This window comes from Lepidochelys kempii, chromosome 1 (genome assembly GCF_965140285.1).
Source record: "Lepidochelys kempii isolate rLepKem1 chromosome 1, rLepKem1.hap1, whole genome shotgun sequence".
NCBI classification, from domain to species: domain Eukaryota; kingdom Metazoa; phylum Chordata; order Testudines; family Cheloniidae; genus Lepidochelys; species Lepidochelys kempii.
The window spans coordinates 269,609,933-269,637,410 of NC_136380.1; the positions used below are offsets into that span (position 1 = coordinate 269,609,933).

The following is a 27,478-nucleotide window of genomic DNA, read 5'->3' on the forward strand; positions in this document are numbered from 1 at the left end:
TCTCACAATTCTGCCCCGTTGGGGTTTTTAACCTGAGAGGTACACACAGAGACAGACAGACCCACAGAAACAAAGAGAGACACACAGACAGACACACACTCACGCCCAGACCCAGGCAGACCCGTGGACAGACACACACCCAGCGCCACAAACACACCCAGTCCCACAGACCGGCAGACGCAGACACCCCCCTTCCCCAGACAGAGACCCACCCACGCACAGACTCACAGACAGACCCACACACAGACAGACTGACACGCGCGCCCGGACGAGCAGACACAGGCAGCCCAAGGCAACGGGCTGAACGATCCCCCTGGGCCTGCCCCCAATGCCCCGCCCCACGGCGGGGGGCGCTCGCTGAGCCGGCTCCCATTGGGCGCCGCGGGGCAGGCGGAGCCCGTCGCCCGGCCCGGGCAGGCGCGGGGGGAGAGGCCCGGCGGGACTGGGGCCGGGCTCCCAGCGGCGCTGACGTTGTCCAGCTGCCGCGGGAGGCCGCGCAGGCGGGCGCACAAGATGGCGGCGGCTGGCGGTGAGCTCGGGCGCGGGGCTCGGCGCGGCTGAGCTTCCCCTGGCGGGATGTAGGCGGGCGGCAGGGCCGGGCTCCCAGCCCAGGTGGGTGGTGAGAGCCGGCCCCGGGACACCCGTCCCGCGTGGCGTGGCGTGGCGTGGCGGGGGGGGAGACCCCGCGCCGGGGACGAGGAGCTGGCCCGGATTTGGCGCTTCTGGAGGGACAGCGGGGAGCGAGCGTCTCCCTGCGCCGCCAGCCCCATTTCGGGGGGGGAGCCCCTCGCCGCCTGGCTGGGCTGGGAGCCGTTTCTCGCGGCGGCGACCGTGGCTCTGTCCACTCCCCCCCGCCCCGGCCGTTGTAGGCTCGGGATAAACGCGGTGCCGGGGGAGGTCCCGGGGGACCCGCTCCCCTCCCGTGCGCTGCCGCCCCGCGCTGGGGGGGAAGGATACTGCTGCTGCCGGGAGCGCCCTGGCCTCGGGAGCCTCCCGGGACGCGGCCAAGGGCTTGTCAGTCAAACAACCCTCAGGACCTCTGCGCCTCGGCGCTGCGCTCTGCCAGGGCTGCTCCTCGGGAAGCCAGCTCGTTGCCGCGGAGGCAGGCGGGGTGTGGGGTTTGGCGCAGGTTTTTGTGATGGCTGAAAAGTCAGGTTCATGGTAGCCGTAAAGGTGAGGCCGACGCGCTGCCGGTCTCTCTAAAATAGTCCTTCGTTTTCCCCAAGGAAAGATGATGCACTGCGCTCGTGTAGAAGGTCACTTCAGTTACCGAGCTTGTCTCCAAGCCTTCGCGTTTCTGGGGATAATGCATTCGTGTGAAGGGGAGCTTTGTGGAGCAAGCAGCCAAGTGCAACCTTCAGGCCTCACACTTGAATTCTTTTGTTATGCCTGAGTCACTGACATAGTTGGGGGCTGGAAACCCCTTTGCTGAGGCCCTGGATGCTGAGTCTCATTTGAGAGATTTTCAGAAGGTACCTTTGTGGGGGAGGGACCCTCCAAGAATATTGTGAGCTAGTAAATTTGCTAATGAGTCAGCCAGGAACTGCAATTAAATGCAAATAAGCAAGAAACAATACACTGGCATAAAAGGGTTCACAAAGCAAATCTGTTATTTCTGGTGAATCCTAACGTTTTCCTTATGTTCAACCTGAACAACCAAATTAACAATCACTATGTTTCAAAAAGGTTTCTTCATTACTTACCTCACTGAGAGGAACGAGGTCACTTTTTTGATATGACAAAAGAACAGTCAGTGAAATACTGCTGCTCTTGCCTCAAGTATTGTGTGCACTAATTTGGTCTGATAGAATTTTCTTTATTATGACAGGTTTCAGAGTAACAGCCGTGTTAGTCTGTATTCGCAAAAAGAAAAGGAGTACTTGTGGCACCTTAGAGACTAACCAATTTATTTGAGCATGAGCTTTCGTGAGCTACAGCTCACTTCATCAGATGCATGCCGTGGAAACTGCAGCAGACTAACCAATTTATTTGAGCATGAGCTTTCGTGAGCTACAGCTCACTTCATCAGATGCATGCCGTGGAAACTGCAGCAGACTAACCAATTTATTTGAGCATGAGCTTTCGTGAGCTACAGCTCACTTCATCAGATGCATGCCGTGGAAACTGCAGCAGACTGCTGCAGTTTCCACGGCATGCATCTGATGAAGTGAGCTGTAGCTCACGAAAGCTCATGCTCAAATAAATTGGTTAGTCTCTAAGGTGCCACAAGTACTCCTTTTCTTTATTATGGTAGCACCCAAAAGCCCCATCAGGACTGGGACTAGGCTCTGTAGAAACATTGAGGTACTTAGAAGAATAATCACATATATAATTGCTGCTTTTAATTTATCATTGGAACCGTCAAGTTTGTACATCTGTTCCTATTTGCTGTGAAGTGTATCCAAACTGATTAGAGGCACTTCCCCCTTCTGTAAGATTGGAATAAAAACAGGTTCTTGTTCTGATTTAAACACTTTTCACCATAAAGTCGCTGTAACTGAAGTAATTTTACAACTATTTGCGATAAGTAGGCACCTTTTGCCCATATGTCTGTATTGTTTGGCAGTTCCAGTGTCGCTGACACAATAGAGAACTACACTAGAGTTTATTCAGTTGCATCACTTCTGGAAAACAGTACAAACTTCCTAGAGGCAAAAAACCTTAAGGATTAATGACTAATTGCTAACTCCAGATCTGACTGGGTGCAGAATAACTAGGATATAGGGACACCCTAACCAGTGTAATAGGTTACTTCGATGTCTAGGGGGAGATGCTTCGAATAGTTTTTTTAAATGTTACTATTTTCTGTATGATTTACTAGCATAACAAAATTAAAGTTTAGGTTCTGCAAAAAGTTATGTTTGTGCATGTTTTCTGGATTTGGATAAAGTGGAAACCAGTTCAGTGAATTATGTCAATCAGTTTAGGACCCAAAGTGTTAAAGGGACACTTAAAAAATACATACAGTTCACTTCCTTATGTGCTCAGTAACAGATTATTAAAACTGATATTTTAAAATCTAATGTCAGTATTTTACTCTTGCATTTCACTTGGCTTAGACAAAATAAATCAATGGAGTCAGTTGTTGGTTTCACTTTCACTATGTTAGTGCTACCACGTTCAAATTTTAGTGACTGCGGGGAAGTGTTTGTTTTGTTTTTTTTTAACTTGAATTTAAAAGACTGAGTAAAGAGTTTTTTGGCCTTAAAAGACAATTTGTAACCAAATGTAAATTTTAGACCAAATTTGACTGTCCCTTTAATTACAAACCTTTTCATCTCTCCTAGTAATAGGACTAAATAACATTTAAATAGAAATTGTTCTATAATGCAAAACTTTATTTTTATCAATGTTAAAGGCAATACTTCTGAACTTTTATTAGGGAAGAAAATCTGAGTCCTTGATACACTCACTTTTCTGCCAGTGAAACTCAGGGAAGAGAATGTTCTGTAGAGTTGAATTCTCCCTCAAATTTTAGCTAAATGCTTTTTGGTTGGCTTACTGTGTTGCCATTATCTCCTCTGTTACTTTGCTCATCCTTTCTGCTCAGTTCTAAGTGCTGATGGCAAAAGGGATAATTGGTCTCTGAAGTGCTGGTCAATTCATTAATGTTTCTTTTTCCTCCATGCACAGAGAACTGAGTGGTGAGGGAGGACAACAGGGCAAGACACTAACCATAAAGAGGTACTAAATAACTTAGTTTTAGGGAATTTAAACTTGTAAAGTTTAATGGCACAAGTAGGCTGCTTCATCCTCTCCACTCCAGCTGCTAGAGAAGAGAGCTGCAGGCTCTATCAGAGGTCTCTTCTGTGATTCTATTAGTCTTCCTAATCCATCTTTCCAGTTCGAGATTTTTCCCTTAGGTACTTTGACTTAGTGTTTTGCCCACCCTTGACATAAGTGTCTTAAGTTATGTGACTTCCATTGTTTGTTTCTACTTAAGACTATTCTACAGTCTAATAGATACAATTATAGGGAAGTGGCTCCTGATACTGTCTTCCCATTCTTGATTTCATCCCATGTGTTATCTTAAATAATTTAAATCTTATACAAGTATTTGTTAAAAAAAAAAGAAAAAAAGCTTGCTTAATGCCAAGCTATACTTACTATACAACACTTCAAGTCTTTCCTTATAAACAGATCCACTCAGTGCACTAACACTTTTGTTTTTTAGTTCTGAGTTCCCTCAATGCTGTAGAAAAGTGTACTCTTGGCTCCTGTTTGTCTTTATGCCCCATATGGCAATTTTAAAGCAATGTCACCTTAAGCTTTCATAGTCCCATTCTATTACTCTACATATTAAAGGCTTGATCACACAGGCCTTGGTTACCCAAGCAGTCCCTCTGAAATCAATGTAACTACTTGTGCCCTCAATTCAGAATGTGCTTAACTTTAAGCATGAATAGTCCCATTGAAGACTATTCATGAGCTTAAAGTTAAGCACATACTGAAGTATCTTGCTCAGGTGAGGTCTGGGTAGGAGTGGCAAGTTTAAGCTCTAGTTATATAAAGTATTTTTAGTGACTGTTCAGGTGTCCAGAGGCTTGGTAGTTACATTTATAACAGCTGTAATAATAATCTGAACAACTCTATTCCTCTCTAGTCTCTATCCTGGCTTTCCAGCAGGTAGGTGAGCTAGCAGAAACCAGATAAATTTCCAGTGACATATTCTTTGAAATCAGTGTTGTTCCCATGGACCATTTCGCTTTTCAAAGGAAAATGTCATTGTCAGACTTCCCAGCCAACTCTAATATTAAAGAGAAGACAAAATCACTTCCCCATTTAAGCATTGTTGTCTAACCAAAATACTGTATCCTAACCAAAATCAGCAACCCCTCATTGATCTGACCCACATCAAGGAGTCCCCAATTCCCATCATTTCCTTCTGATTGATAAGAGATTTAGGGGCTGTGGTGTCTGGCTGCCCAGCTGAGTGTCATTCTCAGACCAGACATAGGGAATTCTGAGCTTAAGTGTTCTTCCTCTAGCCAATGGGAACACTCCCTGCTGGCTTGTGGAGCTTTGGGAAGGAGGAGTGTGGGTGCATGCATGGACCGTACAGCGTTCAGTAGTCTGTAAAAGGACCTGTATGTAGTACTTATTTTCAAAGTATGTATAGTAACTAATTCTTGCAATATCCTTAAGTAGGTATTTTCTTTAAGTATTATTAATATTTGACCTGCTATAACTTCATAAAAGAAATAACATAAGAATTTCATCAGTATGCAGCTTATTTTTAAAATCCCTCATATTTTCATACACCTTTCCCATTGCATCAGGTGTGCACCCCATAGAAAAGAATAGTGGTGCATCTCTGATGGTGTTTATAGCTTTAAGGATTAAATTCTTTGGTTTGAAAAACATAATAAAAAAATTTCTTCGAAAGAGTTTTCTTTAAATATTTAGACTTTATAATGTAGGTGTTATCAATAAGTTTACTTACATCTAAATATAAGTAACCTGATTGCCAAGCAGGCATGTTAAGTAATGAGAACAGACAGCAACTGTTACGGTTATATTTAGTTACCTAACTGCCCTGTGGCAAAATCCTCTTCTTTGGTCAATACTACAGTAATTTTATAATTAAACCAAAGAAAACTAAGCTGCTATGTGTTGTAGTTCTGTGTAAAAGCTCTTTAGGTAGAAGCTCTGTAAAACAAAAACTAAATTTACTGGAAATCGTTCAGTTGCAATGTTGCATATGAATGATTGCCAACATAGTGTAAGAGTATAACTGAGTGGCAGTAGTGTTGTGTGCCATTAGTTGAACTTTATTATACAATATTGACATAAAATAAGCGCAACACACTTGGTAAATCATGCCTTTCAGACTGGAGGGAGCAGAGGAAGAGTGGAGTTAGCTATCTTTTTTTTTTTTTTTAAATAATTGCCCATGAAACATCTAGTCTTGGGGATATTTAACTTCCCTATACATAGATAGTATTGACTCTTAGCACTTATGGAAATTAAAATGAAAATTTATCTCAGAATTATACTTGTTACCAAAATGTGAATACTGACTTTCAATTTTTACTATCTAATTACTGAGGTTAATGGGTTATCTTGTAGCATTTTTCATTAGTTATCTCATGAGGAATTAAGGTGAACTGAACGTTTGCGTTAAATACAAAGAACTGTTTCTGATCATAAGTCACTAAGTCCTGAGAGACAGGATGGTCAGTGGTGATGACGCTAGCTGGAGACCTGGATACAATCTCCTGCTCTGCAACAAGCATCCTGTGTGACCTTGGGCAAGTCTCTGTCTCAGTTCCCCATCTGTAAATATCAGTTTAGCTTGCACCTGTAAATTTACTAATGTAAGCTAAACCAATATTTGCCAGGTGTTCATACAGAGTTACACTGGTCTAAGAAAAATATGTTACCATGTTATGTTATCAACATGCCTCAGCCTGGATGTTCAGTCTTCATGCCCATTCAGTCATGGACTTTTCTCCTAAAACTGGTAACAAAGTTGTTGATTGTGACTCTGATTGCAGAATAGTACATCAGTACTCTTTTAAAATAAACCAAGTAGTTTTATTTCCAAGGATGTATTAACTTACTTTTGACTTGCACTATATGTCAAGCTGAACTTATTTTTTTTTTTTCCTCCTTTAGTTTTCAGGTCAGAATATCATGGACAGAAAATAGTTTGGATAATGTGTTTCTCTAGTATTTCTCCAGTATTTCAGTATTAATAATGGATAAGTGTAAGCACATAGGGCGACTGCGGCTTGCCCAAGACCATTCCATCCTGAACCCTCAAAAATGGCATTGCGTGGACTGCAATACTACCGAATCTGTCTGGGCATGCCTTAGCTGTTCACATGTTGCGTGTGGAAGATACATTGAAGAACATGCACTAAAGCACTTTCAGGAAAGTAGTCACCCAGTGGCATTGGAAGTGAATGAGCTGTATGTTTTCTGTTACCTTTGTGATGACTATGTTCTTAACGATAATGCAACTGGTGACTTAAAACTATTGCGAAGTACATTAAGTGCAATCAAGAGTCAAAACTATGACTGCACTACCCGTAGTGGCAGGACTTTGCGATCTATGGGTACAAGTGATGACTCTGACCTTTCACACAATGGTGCCCAAGCCTTGCTTCGAAATGAAGACCGCATGTTCACGGCTCTGTGGCACAGAAGGCGTGCGTTAATAGGCAAAGTGTTCAGATCATGGTTTGAGCTAACACCTAGTGGGAAAAGGATTTTGGAAGAAGAGAGGCGCCAGGAGGAGGCAGAGGAAAGAAGGGACAAAGCTAGGAAAAGAAGACAAGAGCGAAAGCGTCAGTTGAAAGTAGAGATGGAAAAAATGCCTCCAAGGAAGAGTTCTCGTTTACAAAATCAAAATAAAATATCCTCAAAAGTATCACCCTGTTTACAAAAATTACCACAAAATTTGTCCTCTCCTGCAGAGCTGAAAGTAACTTCTACCTCAGATGAAGTAAGATTGAAAAAAATTGGTGATTCTCCAATTAAGCGAAGGCCTACAGTGACTCCTGGTGTAACAGGACTGAGAAACTTGGGAAATACATGCTATATGAACTCTATTCTGCAAGTATTGAGTCATTTGCTTATTTTTCGGGAATGTTTTTTAAAGCTTGATCTGAACCAAACTCAAGAGTTGCTGGCAACAGCAGCCAATGAAAAAACAAGATCCTCTTCTAAGCACCCTCCAATTACTGGTTCTGCATTTTGTGTGAATGAGAACCAAATGAAGGTAAAAGGATCATCTTCCATGAGACGACCCAGTTTATCATCCGGACTAAGTGGAGGGGCATCAAAAAGTAGAAATATGGAGCTTATTCAGCCCAGGGAGCCAAGCTCAAAGCACATTTCTCTGTGTCATGAGCTACATACTCTGTTCCAAGTTATGTGGTCTGGCAAGTGGGCATTGGTGTCTCCTTTTGCCATGCTCCATTCTGTGTGGAGACTAATCCCAGCCTTCCGAGGTTATGCCCAACAAGATGCTCAGGAATTCCTCTGTGAACTTTTGGATAAAGTACAGCAGGAACTGGAGACAACTGGGACCAGATACCCAGCTCTCATCCCCACTTCTCAAAGGAAACTTATCAAACAGGTTCTGAATGTGGTCAATACCATTTTTCATGGACAGCTTTTAAGTCAGGTATGTCTGATGATTTAATAAAACCTCTTAATATTGACAAATCACTGAAAGGAGATTAGTCAGTGATGTACAGTACACATTTAGGGCATTAAAGAGTTGAGGGGAAAAGAGTAGGACTACTTAGTTGAGATGATGAATAGAAAGGGACATGATAGCAGTTTATAAAAATGATAGTACACCTCTAACCTATATAACGTGGTCCTCGGAAGACAAAAAATCTCACCGCTTTATAGGAGAGACCACATTATATTGAATTTGCTTTGCTGCCCCTCCCTTCCTCCCTCCCTGTTCCTTGTTCTCTGACCTCCCCCTCGAGAGATCCTGTCCCTAATCACCCTCAGGACCCCACCCCCTAACCCAATTCCCTTGTCCCCTGACTGCTCAGACCCCTATCCACCCACCCCGCCCCCTGACAGGCACTCACCGGCAGTGGCAGGAAGCAGAGTAACGTGTGACCTCAGCCCGCACCACTCTGCCAGCTCCCAGCCTCGACACTCTGCTTCCTGCTGCCGGTGAGTGCAGGGAGGTTGGGGGAAAGGATGCCCCCCTGTACTCACTTGTGGGGGGAAGTGGAGTGCCGCAGCTGGGAGCTGGCGGCGTGGAGAGGGCTGGGGCCAGGCTGCTCGGCTTCCGCCGCTGCTGGTGAGTGTCCCTCCAAGTCCCCTCCCCCGAGCAACACGGCTGGGGCCAGGGCGATCGAAGCGGAGCGGGCTGCTCCCAGCCCCCCGCTAATCCTCCTGGCTACTCTGGGACTGCAGGGCCCCCAAAAGTGCCCCCCCATAGCTCCTGCATACCAGACCCTAGCGGGGAGCCCCTCACTGCCCTCAAGACCCTCTGCCCCTTATCCAACCCCTCAGCCCCGGCCCGGCACCCTTAGCATGCTGCTCAGAGCAGCGTGTCGGAGCTTTAATGCATTGTATACAAACCCGTGTTATATCGAGTTGTGTTATATTGGGGTAGAGGTGTATAAAGAAGATAATTTGAGAACTCCTAATTACCCTCTCAGTGAAAGGAATTGCCTCATTAAAAACTAAAAAGTAAACTTCAATGATGGGTTGAAATACTTTTACATCATATTAAATTGTATAACCCACTCCTACAACATATTATTAAAGCAAGGAGTTTAATCCTCTTTTTAAATCTTAAACACTTACCATCTAGTTACTTTAGGGATATGGAATATGTAACTCATATGTAAGAACATAGGTCAGCCACTAACTGGTAGATTTGGTAAGAAACTTCTCTGATGGGCATATTGGTTCATAACTTTCTACTATAGAGGTTTTACACTTCACTATGCAGTGTCTGGTTGACCACAGGTGGAGAAAGGATACTAGACTAGATAAGCTCGTGGTCTGGTCAGGTATGACAATTCCTGTGTTCATATGACAGGTGCCAACTTGGATAATTTGTCATGTTATAAGAAGTGGGTTGAACTTGATCTGGAAACTCTGTAATACAGAAGTGATTGCAAGTATGAATTCTACACACAGGAGGGGATGCTGATGTATATATAGTCCCTTCCTCCACACACACCCCTCCCCCCCCAACAGTGTGAGCATAGTTATATATGTGTGTAAGTGCTTGTACGGGTATAGCTTAATTCCCATAAGTGAAGGTAAATAAGCTACACCATTATATGGCATCTTTATATCAGGGTTGCGCTGGTAAAACATCGGGTTTAAAAAAAATCATACCCTTAAACAAAATAGAAATACTAATGCAGTACTAATACAAAAACTGAAGACCTGGCATTAGATCTGTTACAGGAAAACATGTTCAATGTATAATCATTTTTACTTGCAAGGTTGAGGCTTACTTTGGATTACAAACCTCCTTGCAGGTGGTATAATTTTCAGAGCTCTGCAGAGGGTAGACAGCAGCAAAACCTTAAACAGTACCACTACTGCCTTTTCCTATATAAAGGAGGCCAGTGGCAAGAGAACATTCATAGCCTCCTGCATTTGGGGAAGGGAATAGCAAAATCTTTACTGAACAGGAGGTACATAGGATGAAAAATCCCATCACAATGATGTAGTTTTTACCCCTTTGTCCAGAGGGAGAAAAACTAAATGGGGCTCAAGAGAAAACTTGAGAATGGTGGAATCCTTTACTTCTTTGAGCATCACTACAAAATAGCTTGTTTTTATGTACCTTTGATTGAAGTCTGAACAATTCACCCTATACAAAATATACGGTTGGCAAACATGTTTGTTTATAAAAGTGTACGTGGACTTTGGGTTTCTACTTCTAACACATCTCCTCCATATTATTTCCCACTTATTAAGATTCCATGTGTCCTCAGTTAGACAAGCGCCTGACAGAGTTGGCATATCTGGATTTATGAACAGTTGAGGCTGAGAACATGAAGATAGTACATGAAGAAAGAGTGGTAACAAAGCATCACACACAGTACTAGAGAAGATAAGCATGTACAAAGTAATTCAGAAAATGAGTATTCCTCACCTTTTGTGTTTGTATATCTTGCCAAATCTCAACCAAAAAACTCTCAAACTTTCACTTATTTTGGTGTTTTATTTCGAACATCTGGGTTCAAAACCTGTTACACTAACTCATTGTGCTACCTAGCTGTCAGCCATTTAAAAAAACGAACCAAAGTGGAACAAAACAAAGGACTTTACAGGAAAGCTAGTGTACCATGATAAATAGCCAGTTACTATTAGGCTTCTGCTCCTGAAGTGTGAGGTTACATCAGCCTTAGCACTTAGCATGTAGCTTTGTGTTCTGTAGTGATTTTGTTGAATTTAGTAGCAACAGAACATGCCTGGCAGCTGAGATTGCTCAGCTGTCAACTAATTTAGACTTCGTAATTTCTAGGAAATGTAACAAATTCTGTGCTGCTTGAAAGTCAACTTTTAGCTTCACCACTTTCTTTCTTGAAGCCTATATTTAATTAAATGTTTAATATTTGATAGCTGAGGAGAGGTGGGGTAGACCACCTTTTGGGGATTTTAACATTTAAGTAACGAGTTCTGGGAGCTTTCAAAGCAGCTTGTCACTTTTACAGTAAAAGAAATTCTAAAATATATTGGTCTTGGTGTACTGCAAAGATATAAAGTGAGTTGTTGACCATAAACTAGCGGTTGCTATAGAGGGCATGGTGTAGAAAGCCCCTAGTAATAAGGGGACTGTGGATATAACACAGTTGATCCATCTTCAAGGAGAAAGACTGTATATTGTGTAAAAAGAAAAGGAGGACTTGTGGCACCTTAGAGACTAACCAATTTATTAGAGCATAAGCTTTCGTGAGCTACAGCTCACTTCCTCAGATGCATATCGTGGAAACTGCAGCAGGCTTTATATATACACAGAGAATATGAAACAATACCTATTCCCACCCCACTGTCCTGCTGGTAATAGCTTATCTAAAGTGATTTCCAGCACAAATCCAGGTTTTCTCACCCCCCACCCCCCCCACAAATTCACTCTCCTGCTGCAGGAGAGTGAATTTGTGGGGGGGGGTGGAGGGTGAGAAAACCTGGATTTGTGCTGGAAATCACTTTAGATAAGCTATTACCAGCAGGACAGTGGGGTGGGAATAGGTATTGTTTCATATTCTCTGTGTATATATAAAGCCTGCTGCAGTTTCCACGATATGCATCTGAGGAAGTGAGCTGTAGCTCACGAAAGCTTATGCTCTAATAAATTGGTTAGTCTCTAAGGTGCCACAAGTCCTCCTTTTCTTTTTGCGAATACAGACTAACACGGCTGTTACTCTGAAACCTGTATATTGTGTGGTGGTATGACATGAACTAGCCCTAGCATCCTTGGGCTTGGAGGCATCCTTAGATTTGAGTGGACTCACTGATCCCTGTTCCTCTTCCACATGAAACCTTCAGTACAAGTATCCTCCAGTTCCATCCCAGATGAAACCAAGTTTCTGGAGCTGACGGTGGTGTCCTCCAAGGAAAGGGACTAATTGTGAGAACCCTTTGTCTTCTGCTGTTCCGCAACCACAGAATTTGGTGGCAGAATCTAAGCTTTCCTTTTAGAAAAAACAAAAACACCTACTCTTCTGGTGTGAAAGGGTCAAAAGCAAATTGATATATTGTGTGTAAAACCAACTGAAACAATAGCTCTAAGATATGTGAACTGAAACTGTCATCTGAATTGGGGTTTCAAATCTGAAACATAATTATAAATCAAATTTCAAAAGTAGTCTTCCACACTAGAGAACCTTTTGATAGTGTCAGAACAGGTTTGTGAATTCTGTCATCTTAACTGAAGGAATGTGTGGAGAGGTATATTTGACTCTCTCTCAAAGCGATCTCTTATCCAAAATCAATAATTGAAACTCCATTGCTATTAATAAAATGTTAAGTCTAATTAAAAATCCTTTACCCTTTTAATTGCTCAGCTTTCATTTGTGATTCTTGTTACATTTAATCAATTTACCAATGATGGTGGTCTCCCAGTCTAGGTGGGACTTTAATTTCTAATGTAAGAAACAAGCAGAAAAAAAGCCATGCTGAAACTTTTTCAGGCCTCCCTATAAGCATAAAAGGGCACAAACCTATTTTTTCCCCACCATTTGCAAATCACCTTTAAAGGACATGTGACCACTTCCCACAAGAAAATGAATGTCACTAAGTATGACTGGGTGAACTGGCACATGTTACAAAACAGTTAAACAAATGTTAAGCCTTACCTAATACTTCTAAAAGTAATTCTGAATTGTGAAATCTGATTTGATAACTGAAAGTGAAATCGGAGAAATACAGCAAGTTTAAGAATATTTGTAATAAGCACTTTTTTAACTACATGAAAAATAACTATATATAAACCTGCTCCAAATGAGAAACATCAGAACCTTAAAAGAGGCCATTTTGTGAACATTCTACTGCATTTGAATTTCAGAGACCTTATGCGAAGCTTTTCACTTGACATCCTAGTACAACAAGAGGAAGATGTGGGTCCTTTGGCTCCTCTTAAAATAAAATTGTAACTGAGTGCCTTTTTTTCTTAAGCCAAATTTACCAATATTTATCATTGATTAAAAACAGTTATTTTAGAATTTAATGAAAAACTAGTTTTAGCTACTCTTACTTTGTTTCTGATATATCAGTGTTTCACTTACCAAATACGGTACCAGCAGGAATTAGATCTTTAGAGGTCTCCGTATGGAAATTAATTTTTAAAAATGAGACAGTTCAGTTTAGTTGTTCATGTTTATTATGGTAGTGCCTAAGGACCAACGATGAATGGGGCTCCATTGTTAGGTGCTGTACAAATAGAGAGTAGTAAACAGTCTGTGTCCCCAAAGAGTTTACAGTCTAAATAGACATGAAAGGAGTATAACATACAAGCAGAGTGAACAATGTTGAAATGTTTTAAGTACTTTGCTATGAATTTAAGGGGAGAACTTTGCAGGAGGGCGGGAAGGAGGATGGCTAGCATACAGTCTTGCCTATGGAAACCAGGGTTTTATGATAGCCTGGACTGGATTTGTCATTTCACAAAATAGCAGGACTTGAGATAGACAGCAAGAGTGTTTATGCTCATAATATATTAGCCTGTACCACTCCACACATTAATTTCTACGTCTTGGTGTTAGTCTCTGAGATTTGATTTAGGGGAGGGGGTGTCTACCGATTCTCAAAAAATCTCCTGTCAATTTTCCAGGTAGGTGCATTTCTCCATTAGGTGACATTCATCTTAATCTATAAATAGTAATTGAATCACTGCTGTTTGCTATTTCTGTGGAGTTTGCTTGTTTGCTAGCAGCATGCAGCTGGGGAAGCAGACAACAATCCACCTTGCAATCTTTTTTTTTTTTAAAAAGTGAATTTAGTGTGTGAAAGATGCAGGTGTGAGATCCCTGCAGCCAAGTTCTGAATGAACTGAACATGTACAGCCTGGGCAGCAACACGGCAGGATTCTGTACACTGACTGATCTCTGGCAGTCAATCTGTTCCTCTTTTCTTCCTCCCATTCCCCCCAGACAAAATGTTGTTGTCCTATCAAAGATTACTCTTATTTTTATTTAATATATTTAAAGTTTGCACAGTCACCTGTGTGCTCTCATAGCATTAAACCCAACAATGAAAGTAAAGAAGAGGAGCGACCATGTTGCTGTGAAGGAGTCCAGGACATCCACCATCAAGCTCTGCCCTTCTTCTCATCTGTTGCACAGAGCAGGGGAAAATGGATCTTTGATCCTGGAATCAACTTTTCCCACAGCAGTGTGCTAGCAGCTTGCTTTCCTCTACCATAGCTAGATTTAATGGTATTCTTGAGGTGGCTGCCTGTCAGAATAAGTCTGTAACCACCATGCTGCTTCTCTAAGGGGCTGCCCTATCCTCCTTGAATCTAGTGGCTGAATCTGGCAATCTCATGTGAGTACATTCTACACATTAAAATTCATTTACGTGGAAAAGGATTGCAAGGCCAATTGTCTGCTTTCCACAAGCAAATTCCTCAGACATAGCAATCAGCCTTTGATTCAGTTGCCACTCGAGATGTCATCTCTGCAGACAGGCCTTTATCTCCTCATATGTAGTTGAGTGGCTTTTTTTTTTCCTAGCCATTCATACATAACTAATTGTACGTAATTTTCAAGATATGATTGAATGTTCAGGGTGGAGCCGGTGCAACAGGAACTCCCAGACTGGGTAACAAGGAAACATTCTCACTTGCTCACTTTGCCTGACATTCACTAAACTGTAATCTCACTTATCAGTCTGCTATCGGCTATCCATGTATGTAAATTAATGTAAACAAAACTGTAACAAACATTTCCTACAATACAACTTTGTTTATTTTTCCTTACTATATTCTAGTTTTATGTTTTAAAAGTCAAAACTCTTAATAGTGCAATAAAACATGACACAGTCCTGCCACTAACCAAACCCTTACCTGGAGTAAAATCTCATCCCCTTTGCTATCATGCATACTCATCACATACATTATAAAATTGTACTGTTTCTCTCAAAATACGCAGATATACTGCTGATCTATATCAGAAAGAGGTAAATATACTTATCAGCTCTTACTCTATTTCTTCAGTTTTTAAACTCCCCCACAGTGATTAACTTAGTTACAACAACATTGCATATAATTCTGTTGGTCCCAGGATATGAGAGAGACAAGGTAATATCTTTTATTGGACTAACTTCTGTTGGTGAGAGACAAGCTTTCGAGCTTACACAGAGCTGAAAAGACGAGCCTGGGAGCTTAAATTGATAACTTTGTTAGACATTAAAAATCATGGACTGAATAGACACTGGATTTATGGCTTATTGCAACAATCTGTAACCCACCAACAGCTGTTTTCACCCCCCCTCCCCTGTCTTCCCCCAGGAGTGTGTGGGGTGTGTTAAGGTGCCATTTCACCTTGAATGGTCCCTTGAAATATGTGTTAACTACTTATGCTAAACAACCTGTTTGCATTTTGTATTTACAAGTGACACTTTGGGTTAGTTTTCCAGACCTGAAGAGCTGTGTGAGCTCCAGTAGAAGTTGGTCCAATAAAAGATATTATTACCTCACCCACCTTGTCTCTCTAACTTAATTATATACTCTTCAGTAAACTACATGCTTCTGAAAAACTCACTAGCTGTGCATTTGTGCCATATATTCACACTCTAACATATGAAACCTACACAGCAGAAAAAAAATGAATGTTGTCATGGGTATATGGTGGGGCTATGTTAACTCCACAGTCAAGGCTCTGATCCTACAAACTGATCTGTATAATGACAGGTTTCAGAGTAGCAGCCATGTTAGTCTGTATCCGTAAAAAGAAAAGGAGTACTTGTGGCACCTTAGAGACTAACAAATTTATTTGAGCACAAGCTGTCATGGACTACAGCTCACTTCATTGGATACATTCAGTGGAAAATACAGTGTGGAGATTTATATACATAGAGAACATGAAACAATGGGTGTTACCATACATACTGTAACCAGAGTGATCACTTAAGGTGAGCTGTTACCGGGGAGGGGGGAACCCTTTTGTAGTGATAATCAAGGTGGGCCATTTCCAGCAGTTGACAAGAAGTCTGAGGAACAGTGGGAGGTGGTGGGGGGGAATAAACATGGGGAAATAGTTTTACTTTGTGTTATGACCCATCCACTCCCAGTCTTTATTCAAGCCTAAGTTAATTGTACCCAGTTTGCAAATTAATTCCAATTCAGCAGTCTCTCCTTGGAGTCTGTTTTTGAAGTTTTTTTGTTGAAGAATTGCAACTTTCATGTCTGTAATCGCGTGACCAGAGAGATTGAAGTGTTCTCCGACTGGTTTATGAATGTTATGATTCTTGACGTCTGATTTGTGTCCATTTATTCTTTTATGTAGAGACTGTCCAGTTTGACCAATGTACATGGCAGAGGGGCATTGCTGGCACATGATGGCATATATCACATTGGTAGATGTGCAGGCGAACAAGCCTCTGAAGGGGACAGGGATAGCTCAGTGGTGTGAGCATTGGCCTGTTAAACCCAGGGTTGTGAGTTCAATCCTCAAGGGGGCCATTTAGGGATTTGGGCCAAAAATTGGGGCTTGGTCCTGCTTTGAGCAGGGGGTTGGACTAGATGATCTCCTGAGGTCCCTTCCAACCCTGAGATTCTATGATTCTAAGTGTGGCTGATGTAATTAGGCATTATGATAGTGTCCCCTGAATAGATATGTGGACACAGTTGGCAACGGGCTTTGTTCCAAGGGTAGGTTCCTGGGTTAGTGGTTCTGTTGTGTGGTGTGTTGTTGCTGGTGAGTATTCACTTCAGGTTGGGGGGCTGTCTGTAGGCAAGGACGGGCCTGTCTCCCAAGATCTGTGAGAGTGATGGGTCGTCCTTCAGGATAGGTTGTAGATCCTTGATGATGCGCTGGAGAGGTTTTAGTTGGGGGCTGAAGGTGACGGCTAGTGGCGTTCTGTTATTTTCTTTGTTAGGCCTGTCCTGTAGTAGGTGACTTTTGGGTACTCTTCTGGCTCTGTCAGTCTGTTTCTTCACTTCAGCAGGTGGGTATTGTATAAGTGGACCCTTATGCTTATGTGTTGTCCTATTGAAGTCAGTGGGGCTCTGCGTCAGTGCAGGAGCCATCCTGCACAGATCAGATTCAGTCAATTGTTTATATGAAGAGCCTGTGGAATGAAGAACTGTTTACATACAACCTTGAATAGAAAGGTTTCTACACAGAAACTCACAGAAAAACCTGTACCTCTGCTGCTTCCTAGCAAGAGGGAGGGGATAAAACGCATCCAGGTTGCTTCAGTTGAGCTGTGCTTCTGCTGGGTCAGGACTGGTACTAGAACAACAGTACGGGACTCATTGTCCTCTGCAGAACAACTTAAAAACTGGGCACAGACGGACAGGAAAACATGCTGAATTTAAAACTTGAGAACTTGACACAATTGCTTGCATTCTTATTCTTATTTGTGCATCTCATCCAGAGCCCACAACTCTATCTTGTGCATTCATTTTCAGTAAATCCTTCAAGTAATACATCAATTAAATCAGCATTTAATCCAACAAACACCTGTTTGTACAGCAGAAGTTTATTAGTCTATATGCTGTAATTGTGCTCAAAGACAAAAATAATCACCTAAACTTTGGCCAGGCCTAGACTCTGATTCCTTTTTAATTCTGAATTACTGATAGTTTATGGCTTTAGACCAGGGGTTCTAACAACAAAATTTTTGGTCACCTCAGGGTGCGGCCACCAACTCTTGCTTATGGCCACTCTGACAAATTTTCCTAAAATACTTTATCAACTTTAAGAAAAACAAATAAATATGCACATATACGTGTCCAAAGCATTGTAATTCATTTACGTAGGGATTTTTTTGCAGATTCAATAATAAAAATAATGTACAGTTGTATTTTGGTGCCCCCAGTCCCTACTGACTCCCCTGGCCCTCCATCATCCTCTCGGGCTCACCATCACCCTACTGGGCCCTGCTGCTTCTCCCACCCCCATTGCTCCCTTCCGTAGCCTTGCACTCCAGGCTCAACTCACCCTGCTCCTTGTCTCTTGACCACAGTGCCTGGCAAGGCCAGCCCTGCTGCACTAGTCTGAAACCCAGAGCTGGATCCCTGTGGGGGTGGAAGGGAGGCTGAAGCCCACCACTGTAGCCTCTGGCTCAACCAGGGGAGGGTGGCTGAAGTCTGCCCCTAGAGTCCCATGGGTGGTGGGGGTGGGAGTGCTGAAGATTGCCTCCCCAGAGCCCCTTGGCGCTGTAGGGAGGGACTGCTGCTTTGCCCCCTCCCCCATCTCTGCCCAGGAGGCTGTCGTGGTTGCAGAAAAATCCCTTGGTGGCTGCATTTGAGAAATGCTGCTTTAGACATTGCCAGACTTTGGCATTTATGAAGTGTATAGCTGAATGAGCTCCAACCAGAGTAACTTAAAATGTAAATTTCCTCTCCACAAAGAAAAGAAAATTTTCTTTTCTTAGAACAAAACGGTTATCGGTATTTTTTGGAAATTAAAGCTGTTGGCAACCTTCTATGCTCTACGCTATGCACTAAAAAAAAAAATCAAATTCACATACGTGAGCTGGCTAACACGTAGATCAGCCACTTATTACTGGATACTAGTACATGTTTTGTATTTGCTCTAAAGAATGCCACTCATGAAATAGCTGATTTCAGGACGAATGGCAGAGTTTCAAGTTATAGTGTCCTTTAATATGCATTTTTGGTTTAGTATTTTAAAACCCATTTTCCCTAAAAAAAAAAAAAAAAATTTTGAAAAAATGCAGCACTGCAGCGAAGATTAAGCTTATGCTGAACTGTGTGAAAGGAGGTACTGAAGAAAAATGGTCCCCAACACAGTAGTGATCGCTACTACTGATACCGTTTGCCTAACCTTTCTCAGGGTTTTGTTTGTTTTGTTTACGTTTAGTAGCATGCAGTGGTGGTTAAGTTGTGACTGTTCAATTGTGAACAAATTATCTCCTATAACAGAGGTGGGCAAATTATGGCCCCTGGCCCAGGGTACCGACCTTCCCGGCTGATGAGCTCCCAGCTGGGGAGGCTGTCCCCGTCCCCCCTCTTCTTACACCCACCCAGGCTTTCCAATAAGCTTGTCCTGCTGCAGAGCGGCACAGTAAGGGGGCGGGAGTCGTGGGGGTTGGATAAGGGGCAGGAGGTCCCGGAGGGTAGTCAGGGGCAGTTGGATGGGGTGGAGGTTCGGGGAGGATGGTCAGGAGACAGGGAGCAGGGGGGTTAGATGGGAGTGGGGTCCTGGGGGGACAGGGATGGGGGTCCTAGGAAGACAAGGGGTGGGGGTTGGGTGTGTCGGGGGTCCTGTGGGGGTGTGGAAAGGGGTTGGGGCAGTCGGGACAGGGAGCAGGGGGGGTTGGATGGGGGTGGGGTCCCGGGGGCGGGCGGGCGGTTAGTGGCAGGGGGTCCTGGGAGGAGACAAGGAGCGGGGGTTTGGATGGGTCGGGAGTTCTGAGGGGGGCAGGGAGAGGGCCGGGGCCAGGCTGTTTGTCGAGTCACAGCTTTCCCTACCCAGCCCTCCATACCGTTTTGCAACCCCAGTGTGGCCCTCGGGCCAAAAAGTTTGCCCACCCCTGTCCTATAGAATTCTGCTGGAAGACTTATTTTGAAAAATTAATTTTAATATTTGCCCTTTTTCATACACGATGAGGCTGTGTTGTCTTCTGAGATGAAGATAGCAAGGCAAAAACAACACAAGAGAGGAAGAGTGGGAATTGCAACCTGCATTAGAGGCGAAATGACCCCTGTAGGGCTGCAAATGGTTGTTTTAAGGGTCAAATACTAGTAGAGCACATTGGGAAAGATTGTGAGCCGAGCTGTCATGAAAAAAAGGAATTTTTGGGGACATGGGCTGAATTTCCACATTTCTGAAAGTTGGTGATGTATGACACAGCCTGAGATTTCTAGAACTGCAGCACAGAGTGCTGTTTGAGCATTTATGTCTGATATCTTGTTGATATAATAAATATTCAACTCCCTCCGTTGTTTCTGTGACTGACGTTTTTCACCATATTTTCATGTTAGCTATAGCTTATGGAAATAACCAAATAGGAAGAATGTATTTATGTGGATAATAAATAATTGAACCAATCAACCATTGTTTTGGCTTTTAGTTATACTTCCAGTTACAGACATCATTATGTTTTCAAGTGTGTGGAATTTTTTTAAATAAATGTATCTGTTATAAGAACTCAAGGTGGCAACATGTAAATTGCATGTCACTGGAGCAAAATATTATGTTTTGAGTCTGTAAATATACATTTACAGAACAGATTATGTTTGAATTCCATAAGCTCCATAATTTGGGGAAGACGTTAACCATTATATCACAATAGGGTTGTGTCCTGTACTGGAAGTTGTGTCGAAGCTATCCATCTGGGTCCACCTAACAATCAGGACCTACTCCATTGATTTCTCCAAAATATTTGGCCTCCCCAAAATGATGACAGGTTTAGAGCTGACATAGTTAGTAATTTCTGAATATTTATAAATATTGAGAGGTTTTTTCCCAGGTGTTTATTAGTCTGATTATTTGGAAGGCTCTTACATATTAAGTGTAAATATTCCTGTAAGTGGGTTACTTGTACTTTAACCATGTGGAAAACCAAGAGGTACAGATACCTCTTGGTAAAACTCGAAAATGTGGAAGATTTATTTCCAAATGTGCCTTTTTGGCCTTTATTGAGGGTGTGAAACAAACCTATTCAGTGGCCTTTTTTTGGTGTTAGTGTCACTGAATTATATCTGTTATATTCCACATGCAGTCTTGCTACTGCTTCAGGCCCAGATCCTCCAGCTGGTCAACAGGGAATCCACTTGCATATACTGCATATGGAAGGATTATAGAGAAGAACTCTGATGCTGCATGATGTAGTACCTCTCCAAATGCAGCTGACCTTGGCATAGGCTTTTCTGACTGTATTGCAAGTGTATCTGAAATTTGTCTGTTATAATATTCTAGTTCTTTAAAAAAATTCTACAGCTTTTTAGGAACCTTCCTTTCCATTAAATATCTTTCAAGTGAATTATATTTTCCTTAATGCCTTATCTTCCATTTTTCCAGGCAAATTCTCATTTCAGTTTACCATATTTTTATTATTGCTAATCTATTTTAGTGGCTGTCCTTTTTCCTTTAGTGTGACAGGTGGCTGTACTTACTGAAAGGAAAAAAAATTTTTTTACCTGTTAAATTGAAGAAGCATGTCTACTAATTCAGGCCTTCCCTGCAAGACTTCCAAAATAAGAAGAATGTGATTTAAAAAAACTAATATTTTCCTTTCAATAAAACTATATATTACTATATAAATCATGTTAGTTATTGCTTTGTAAGTATTTGTTCTAGAAAGAAATCTCAGGGACTGTTCTTCCTTCTCTTGAGCAATCCCAGACAGATCATTTTGAAACTACTTCTAGTTCACAGAAGAGAAAGATATCAAACACCTTAGTGTAATACAGTGGTGGACATGCTGCTTCAGAGAAAATAAGCTAACAGATAATTTTTTTCTTTCTAGTTAAAATATTTCTTCTACTGTATACATTTGCATCTGTGATCCGAATTCACATACTGTTCTCAGAGCTACATTAAAGGACACGTGTAGAGAAGCAGGTTTTTGGATGTTAGAAACTAACTTAATATTTTGCTTAACAGGTTACATGTCTTGCGTGTGACAATAAATCAAATACTATAGAATCCTTCTGGGATCTGTCGCTGGAATTTCCTGAGAGGTATCATTGCAATGGGAAGGAGATGGCTTCTCAGTATCCATGCCTGCTGACAGAAATGTTGGCCAAGTTTACAGAGACGGAAGCTTTAGAAGGAAAGATATATGCGTGTGATCAGTGCAACAGTGAGTAAAGGCAGTATGTACTCATGCATATGTTCTCCACATAAAATATAAATGAATATAGGCATTAAAAGCATAAGAAAAGGAAAACAGCAGTTAAAAAGAAAGCAAGACAGATTTTAAAAGCATCTGTCATATAAGTAAACATAAGACTTTTACATAAGACTGTTTAATTGTGAAAGGAAATAGTATAGAAAAATCACTCTTCTGATTCAGTGCATCAAAAGTAGGCTTGAAAGTGGGTTTAAGAGCTCAGATTAGGTCTTCAGGCCAACTACTGTTGTTTTTCATTAGAAGGTGGTCTCCAAGAAGAGATGAAAGAAACCTGTTGAAATAAGTCTGACACTATTAAATTAACAGACTGTCTGCACTTGGTCCTGATGAAAATAGCTGAACTGCTGTATATATTTTCCAACATTCAGTTGAATAATCCAGATGTGTACCAAAAAAGAGGCATTTTGCATGCCCAATAAGCATAAAATAATCCTTGCCAAATGGATTCCAAAAAGCTTTCTTATTAAACTGACGATATTAATAAAAAGAAAAGGAGTACTTGTGGCACATTAGAGACTAAGAAGTTTATTTGAGTCTCTAAGGTGCCACAAGTACTCCTTTTCTTTTTGCGAATACAGACTAACACGACTGCTACTCTGAAATCTGTCGCTATATTAATATATTCAGTAGCCTTTGTTACATTATCTAAATACTCTAAACCATGGGATCAATAAATCTTAAAATGAAACATAAGGATATTTGACAACGAATTTTCGAAGCTGTATTCAAGAGGTTTTTTTTTTTTGTTAGTGGTATGTTTTTTAAATTTAGCACTTATTTCATTGTGTGTGTTTGGTCACAGCAAAACGCAGGAAATTTTCTTCCAAACCAGTTATACTTACAGAAGCCCAGAAACAGCTTATGGTGTGTCGACTACCTCAAGTGCTGAGACTACACCTTAAACGGTTCAGGTAAGCAGTGCTATAAGCAAGTTAGAAATGTTGCAAACTCTCTTTGAATAGTATATTCCTCCTTGTTCCCGTAGTCACTAATCCTCTGGGCTCATTCAGTGGGTGAACTAAATCAGTTTTTGAGAAATCCCTCTAAATTATCTTCCTTGAGAATGCCCTTAAACTCAATAGTATAAGGAAGAAAAATTTCTGGAAACCCATTTCTTCTTGGTAAATAAAATAGTTAGAATGCGTATCACAGGCAGAGAAGTGAGATTTTTATTCCTGCTACTTCCCAATAATAAAAAGTCAGGAGAATTAAAAACCTCTCCTGAATCTTGAACACTTAACCAGTTTGAGACAAGAGAATCAATTTTCTCTATTTGAAAAAGAGACTTTTGTGGATACCTTTCTGTACACTGTACACAGAAAGGTATCTGTCACATGAAGTATCTCTGATATCTTGAGAAAACAAAAACCTACAGTTCATTGTTTTGAGTTGTGGACTGAAACTGGTACCATGCGACTTTACTAAACGGTGAGAGATCATAGCAACAAACTTTATTTAAAATAGATGATAGCGTTATTCACTAATGCACAGTCTAAGGTTTGCATGCAACCCACCAGGGTGATTGTATAACCTGCAGCTTCACTGACATTCTTAAAAAACCCTTATCTAAATCTGGTAAAGTGTGCTAACATGAGCAGCCAGGGAGAAGAGATTGCATCTGTATGTTGTCTTAGTCCAGCCAGGGGGACAGAGTGACTCCCGAATGAGGAGAGAAATGAAAGTGTGAACCAGCCTCTGGGGTGATCTGTTTTCACTTTAATGTACAGAGTCAAATCTGTAATAAGTCTCTGCAGCTTCTGCATCATTCTTGTGATTTGAAATATTTTTTGATAATTATACGCACTGTCTTTCAGCTTGGGTGACTAGTGAGCACGGGAGAGCAGGCAAATGTGAGGAGGAATATTTTGGAGGCTGAGAGCAGCAGATAGTGTAGGTGAAAAGCCGTATGTGAAGGATTTTTCCCTATGAATGTTGAAATGAAGGGGTAGTGAAAGAGGACATTAGTTAAGGGGGAGCTTTTGAGGGATATAAATTAGCATATACATTTAGTACAAAAGCACTAGCAGGTGAGATGGTTTAGTAGCTCAGAATTCTAACTATGCAGAATTTATATGTGCATAGACTCACTGAAATTATCTATTAAACTGCCTTCAGAAAACACAAATTAACTGAATAATATTCACATTTTCTTTAAATTTTGATATTTTTCCAGGTGGTCGGGACGCAATCATCGTGAGAAGATTGGAGTACATGTTAGCTTTGATCAGATATTAAATATGGAGCCTTATTGCTGCCGGGAGTCCCTGAAGTCCCTCTTACCTGATTGCTTTATCTATGACTTGTCTGCTGTGATTATGCATCATGGGAAAGGATTTGGTTCAGGGCACTACACTGCCTACTGCTATAATTCAGAAGGAGGTATGGACAAGCAATTTAAATCAGAAATGTTTTGTTTTTTTTCAGAAGCTACACTTCTGGTTCCTTAGCTGAATCAATGTAGCCACAACAGGATCCTTACTTTCTTAAAATAAAATGGACCAAGATTTTACTAACCAGACCTACTAGTACCGAAAGAATTATAATGATATAGGTGGTCAATAAAATTAAAGCTAATTGTTTCAACTTACGAGAGAATTTTTTTCATGAAGATTAGACAAATATAATCAGGTGGTGTATACAGCAGAAACATTTCTTATAAAGTATGTGATAGACAATTGTTTCTCTGTAAAACTAAGTGCTTATTCTTCACCCAAAATGAAAAGATAAAATTAGTGAATTTTTGTGTTTTTAACAAATGGTAGCAGACACGTGTCACCTGTAAAGTACAAGTATCTTATATAAATATTTTGGTTATTTTACAATGGTCTGTTACTTACTTCATTCTAGGATTCTGGGCACACTGCAATGATTCCATACTCAACATGTGCACTATGGAAGAAGTATGCAAGGCTCAAGCCTACATCTTGTTTTACAGCCAGCGAGTTTCTCAGGCAAACAAACACTGTAGAATATCATTTCCTAGCTCACCATCTGAAAACCAGCAGTGTACTGAATTTGTTGACTGTTCAAGTGAAAACAGTAGCAGCTAATCCAAAGCCAATTTACTGTGTACAGTAAAAGTTGACTTGTCAACTTTTATGCGTATTTTTAAAGAGAAAATGCAAGTACAAATTGTATTTTTTTACTTGTGAATCAATGTACATTGTTTATACACTTTTGTATTAGCTAAAGTAAGCACTCTTAAGTGTTAGTATAAATTTATATGGATGGTAGGTAACTTTCAAAGTACCTAGAATTGCTTTACAACTTTTTTTAAAAAAAATGTCCCTTTGAATTTTTAACTCTTACCTCAGGCTGTTTTTCAGCACTGTTTTTATATTTTGATAATCTGATTTGGTTTAGAAAAAAATACTCTCGATGGACAGCTGATGTCTGTATAATTTTCGTTAACTTTCTACATGTGTAAGTTTTTATAGTATAATTTTATAGCATCTATTGATTCTTACTGTCTCTGGGAATCAGTCTTCACAGAATATGAAGGTGCACTAACAAAGAAAGCCTCTATTAAATGTCAAGTAATAAACTTTTCTTCATTGGGGTAGGGATTTTTTTTCCTGAATGTCCTTCAAGTGATGGATAAGCTAGGCTCAGATCTACAAAACTGCTACTGAACGCTGAAGATGCCCATGTTTCAGCCTCTGAATGTGCACATGGGTGTGTCCATCTGCTGCCTAAGCCCTAGAGCAATTCACAAACTAAGAATGAGGGGCAGTTGGCTGCCTAAATCGCATAGTCAGAGGCCACCTACCAGATTCAAAAATGGGGGGGAGGGAGGAGACAGGTGGTAGTGCCCACCTTCTAACTTGTAACCTGGGCTTAGAGCACTTGTGAGATGTGAGACACCCAGGCTCAGTTCTCCATTCTGCCTGAAGAGGAAAAAGGATGTGAACAGAGAGTTTTCTACCTTCCAGGTGACTTCTAACCACTGAGCTGTGGAATTATGGGATGGAGCTGCTCCCTCCTGTTGTTGTTCCACTAGGTGTAAATAAGGAAAGAATGATTGGAGCAGAGGGACTGGACTGGACCAACAGTCTCCCAGCTCAGTGCCCAAACCCCTGGTCTACAGACTCATTCCCATTCTCATTGGCTGATCCATCCAATGAGGATAAATATTGGCAGAGAGTGGGGAATTGAACTTGGGTTGCTCACATCCCAGACAAATACCCTAACCACCTAAAACTTTAAGGTAGCTACCCCCAGCAGCAACCATTTTGTGTGGAGTGAGGCAAGCACCTAACTCATTTCCCTCAAAAAGTTTCTTGGGTTCCTAAGTCAGCTGCCTCCAGGTAGCAGGTTCCCCTTTGTGGATTGCAAAGCAGTGCCTATCTCTAAGAGGAGCAGGGCTTAGTATACACCCATCTGGGCAGCACCTACCATGCTGGCTTTTGAGGATCCGTGTTATGGTTTTCTAGGTATCTAACTGTTAGGCACTGTAATGCTAGGCATTGCAACAGCCAAGTGCCTTTGTGACTCCTACCTGTAGTCACTGTTTTTCCCCAGTGGTGCCTATGGAGCTATACAGAAAGGAAAAAAAGATTATAGTGTTTTATTTGTGAAATGTCCAGAGGAAAACAATAGCATATGTGCTTAGTTACATGTCAGTGCATTAGTGATAGAAAAATGTAATAGAGCACAAATGAGGGCTAGGAGATAAAACATGAAGGTTACTTACCTTTTTACAACTGTGATGCTAAACCTAAAGTGTTAATTGGGTTGCTACTCTTGGGGAAATTCCTTAGCTACCAAAAAGATTTCTCTTGCCAAACTGGAAAACGTGAGCCTAGTTCCTTAGAAAGGTAGCATTCCTTCAGTAATCTCTAGCACACATGAATAAAGCACCATAGTTAGTTGAGCAAAACACACTGCATAAAACACAACTGGAGCCTATTTAAATTTGGATGTGTTGTGGGAGCCACACCTGCCATACTTACTGCTCCTTTATTTCTAAACTAGTATTAACAGAGAATTCACCTCTTCCTCATTGCCTAAAAAACTGAATATTTCCCCACCAATTGTAGGTAATGCCAAAATTGTAACGATTAGTTTAAGTTGGTGTGAAGTGTTTTTTTTTCCCATAAAAACCTATGCAAATTACCTCAGTTCTTGGAAAATTATACCTCAATAAAACACTGTGTGGACTAACATTTTTTACTAGGGTTAGTTCCTTATCTCCTTGATTGATATGTGTTGCTATTATAAAATAGTTCTTTATGTTGGAAAACCATACAAAACATGTAGAGTGTTACTCTTTATTAGAATATCTTGAGTATGAATCTATAGATTAGACCTTGGTGCAATATTTCATATTTTTTCATTCTGTAGTCCCCTCTCTGGAAACAGTTAACTGCTTACAAGTTTTACACTGATTTTTTAGGGGATACAGCTGATGCTTTTAATGTAAGAGTTTTATATTGCTATCTACCATTGTAGTAACTGAGCATCTTCCACATAAAATTTATTGTGT

At 41.2% G+C, this 27,478-nt stretch overlaps 1 protein-coding gene across 4 annotated transcripts; it reads left to right on the forward strand.

Moving 5' to 3' along the window:
- Positions 1 to 417: 417 nt before the first annotated feature.
- On the forward strand, positions 418 to 27,478 carry USP44 (ubiquitin specific peptidase 44). 4 transcript variants are annotated; one of them, XM_073327496.1, is made up of 7 exons: positions 418 to 529; positions 3,634 to 3,684; positions 6,619 to 8,134; positions 21,744 to 21,942; positions 22,796 to 22,904; positions 24,167 to 24,372; positions 24,841 to 27,478. In XM_073327496.1, the coding sequence occupies exons 3-7, from the start codon at positions 6,701 to 6,703 to the stop codon at positions 25,041 to 25,043; spliced, it is 2,151 nt and encodes a 716-aa protein (XP_073183597.1). In that variant the 5' UTR covers positions 418 to 529; positions 3,634 to 3,684; positions 6,619 to 6,700; the 3' UTR covers positions 25,044 to 27,478. The 4 variants fall into 4 exon arrangements, with proteins under 4 accessions (XP_073183597.1, XP_073183596.1, XP_073183601.1 ...); XM_073327495.1 differs by lacking the exon at positions 3,634 to 3,684; XM_073327500.1 differs by lacking the exon at positions 3,634 to 3,684 and having other exon boundaries at positions 523 to 612.

What these genes read in the sequence shown, in the direction of transcription:
- USP44 (XM_073327496.1), top strand. Translation starts at nt 6,701, where the DNA reads ATGGATAAGTGTAAGCACATAGGGCGACTGCGGCTTGCCCAAGACCAT. An exon ending in CTACACCTTAAACGGTTCAG is followed by an intron (nt 22,905 to 24,166) that starts GTAAGCAGTGCT and finishes ATATTTTTCCAG; the next exon opens with GTGGTCGGGACGCAATCATC. An exon ending in CTGCTATAATTCAGAAGGAG is followed by an intron (nt 24,373 to 24,840) that starts GTATGGACAAGC and finishes ACTTCATTCTAG; the next exon opens with GATTCTGGGCACACTGCAAT.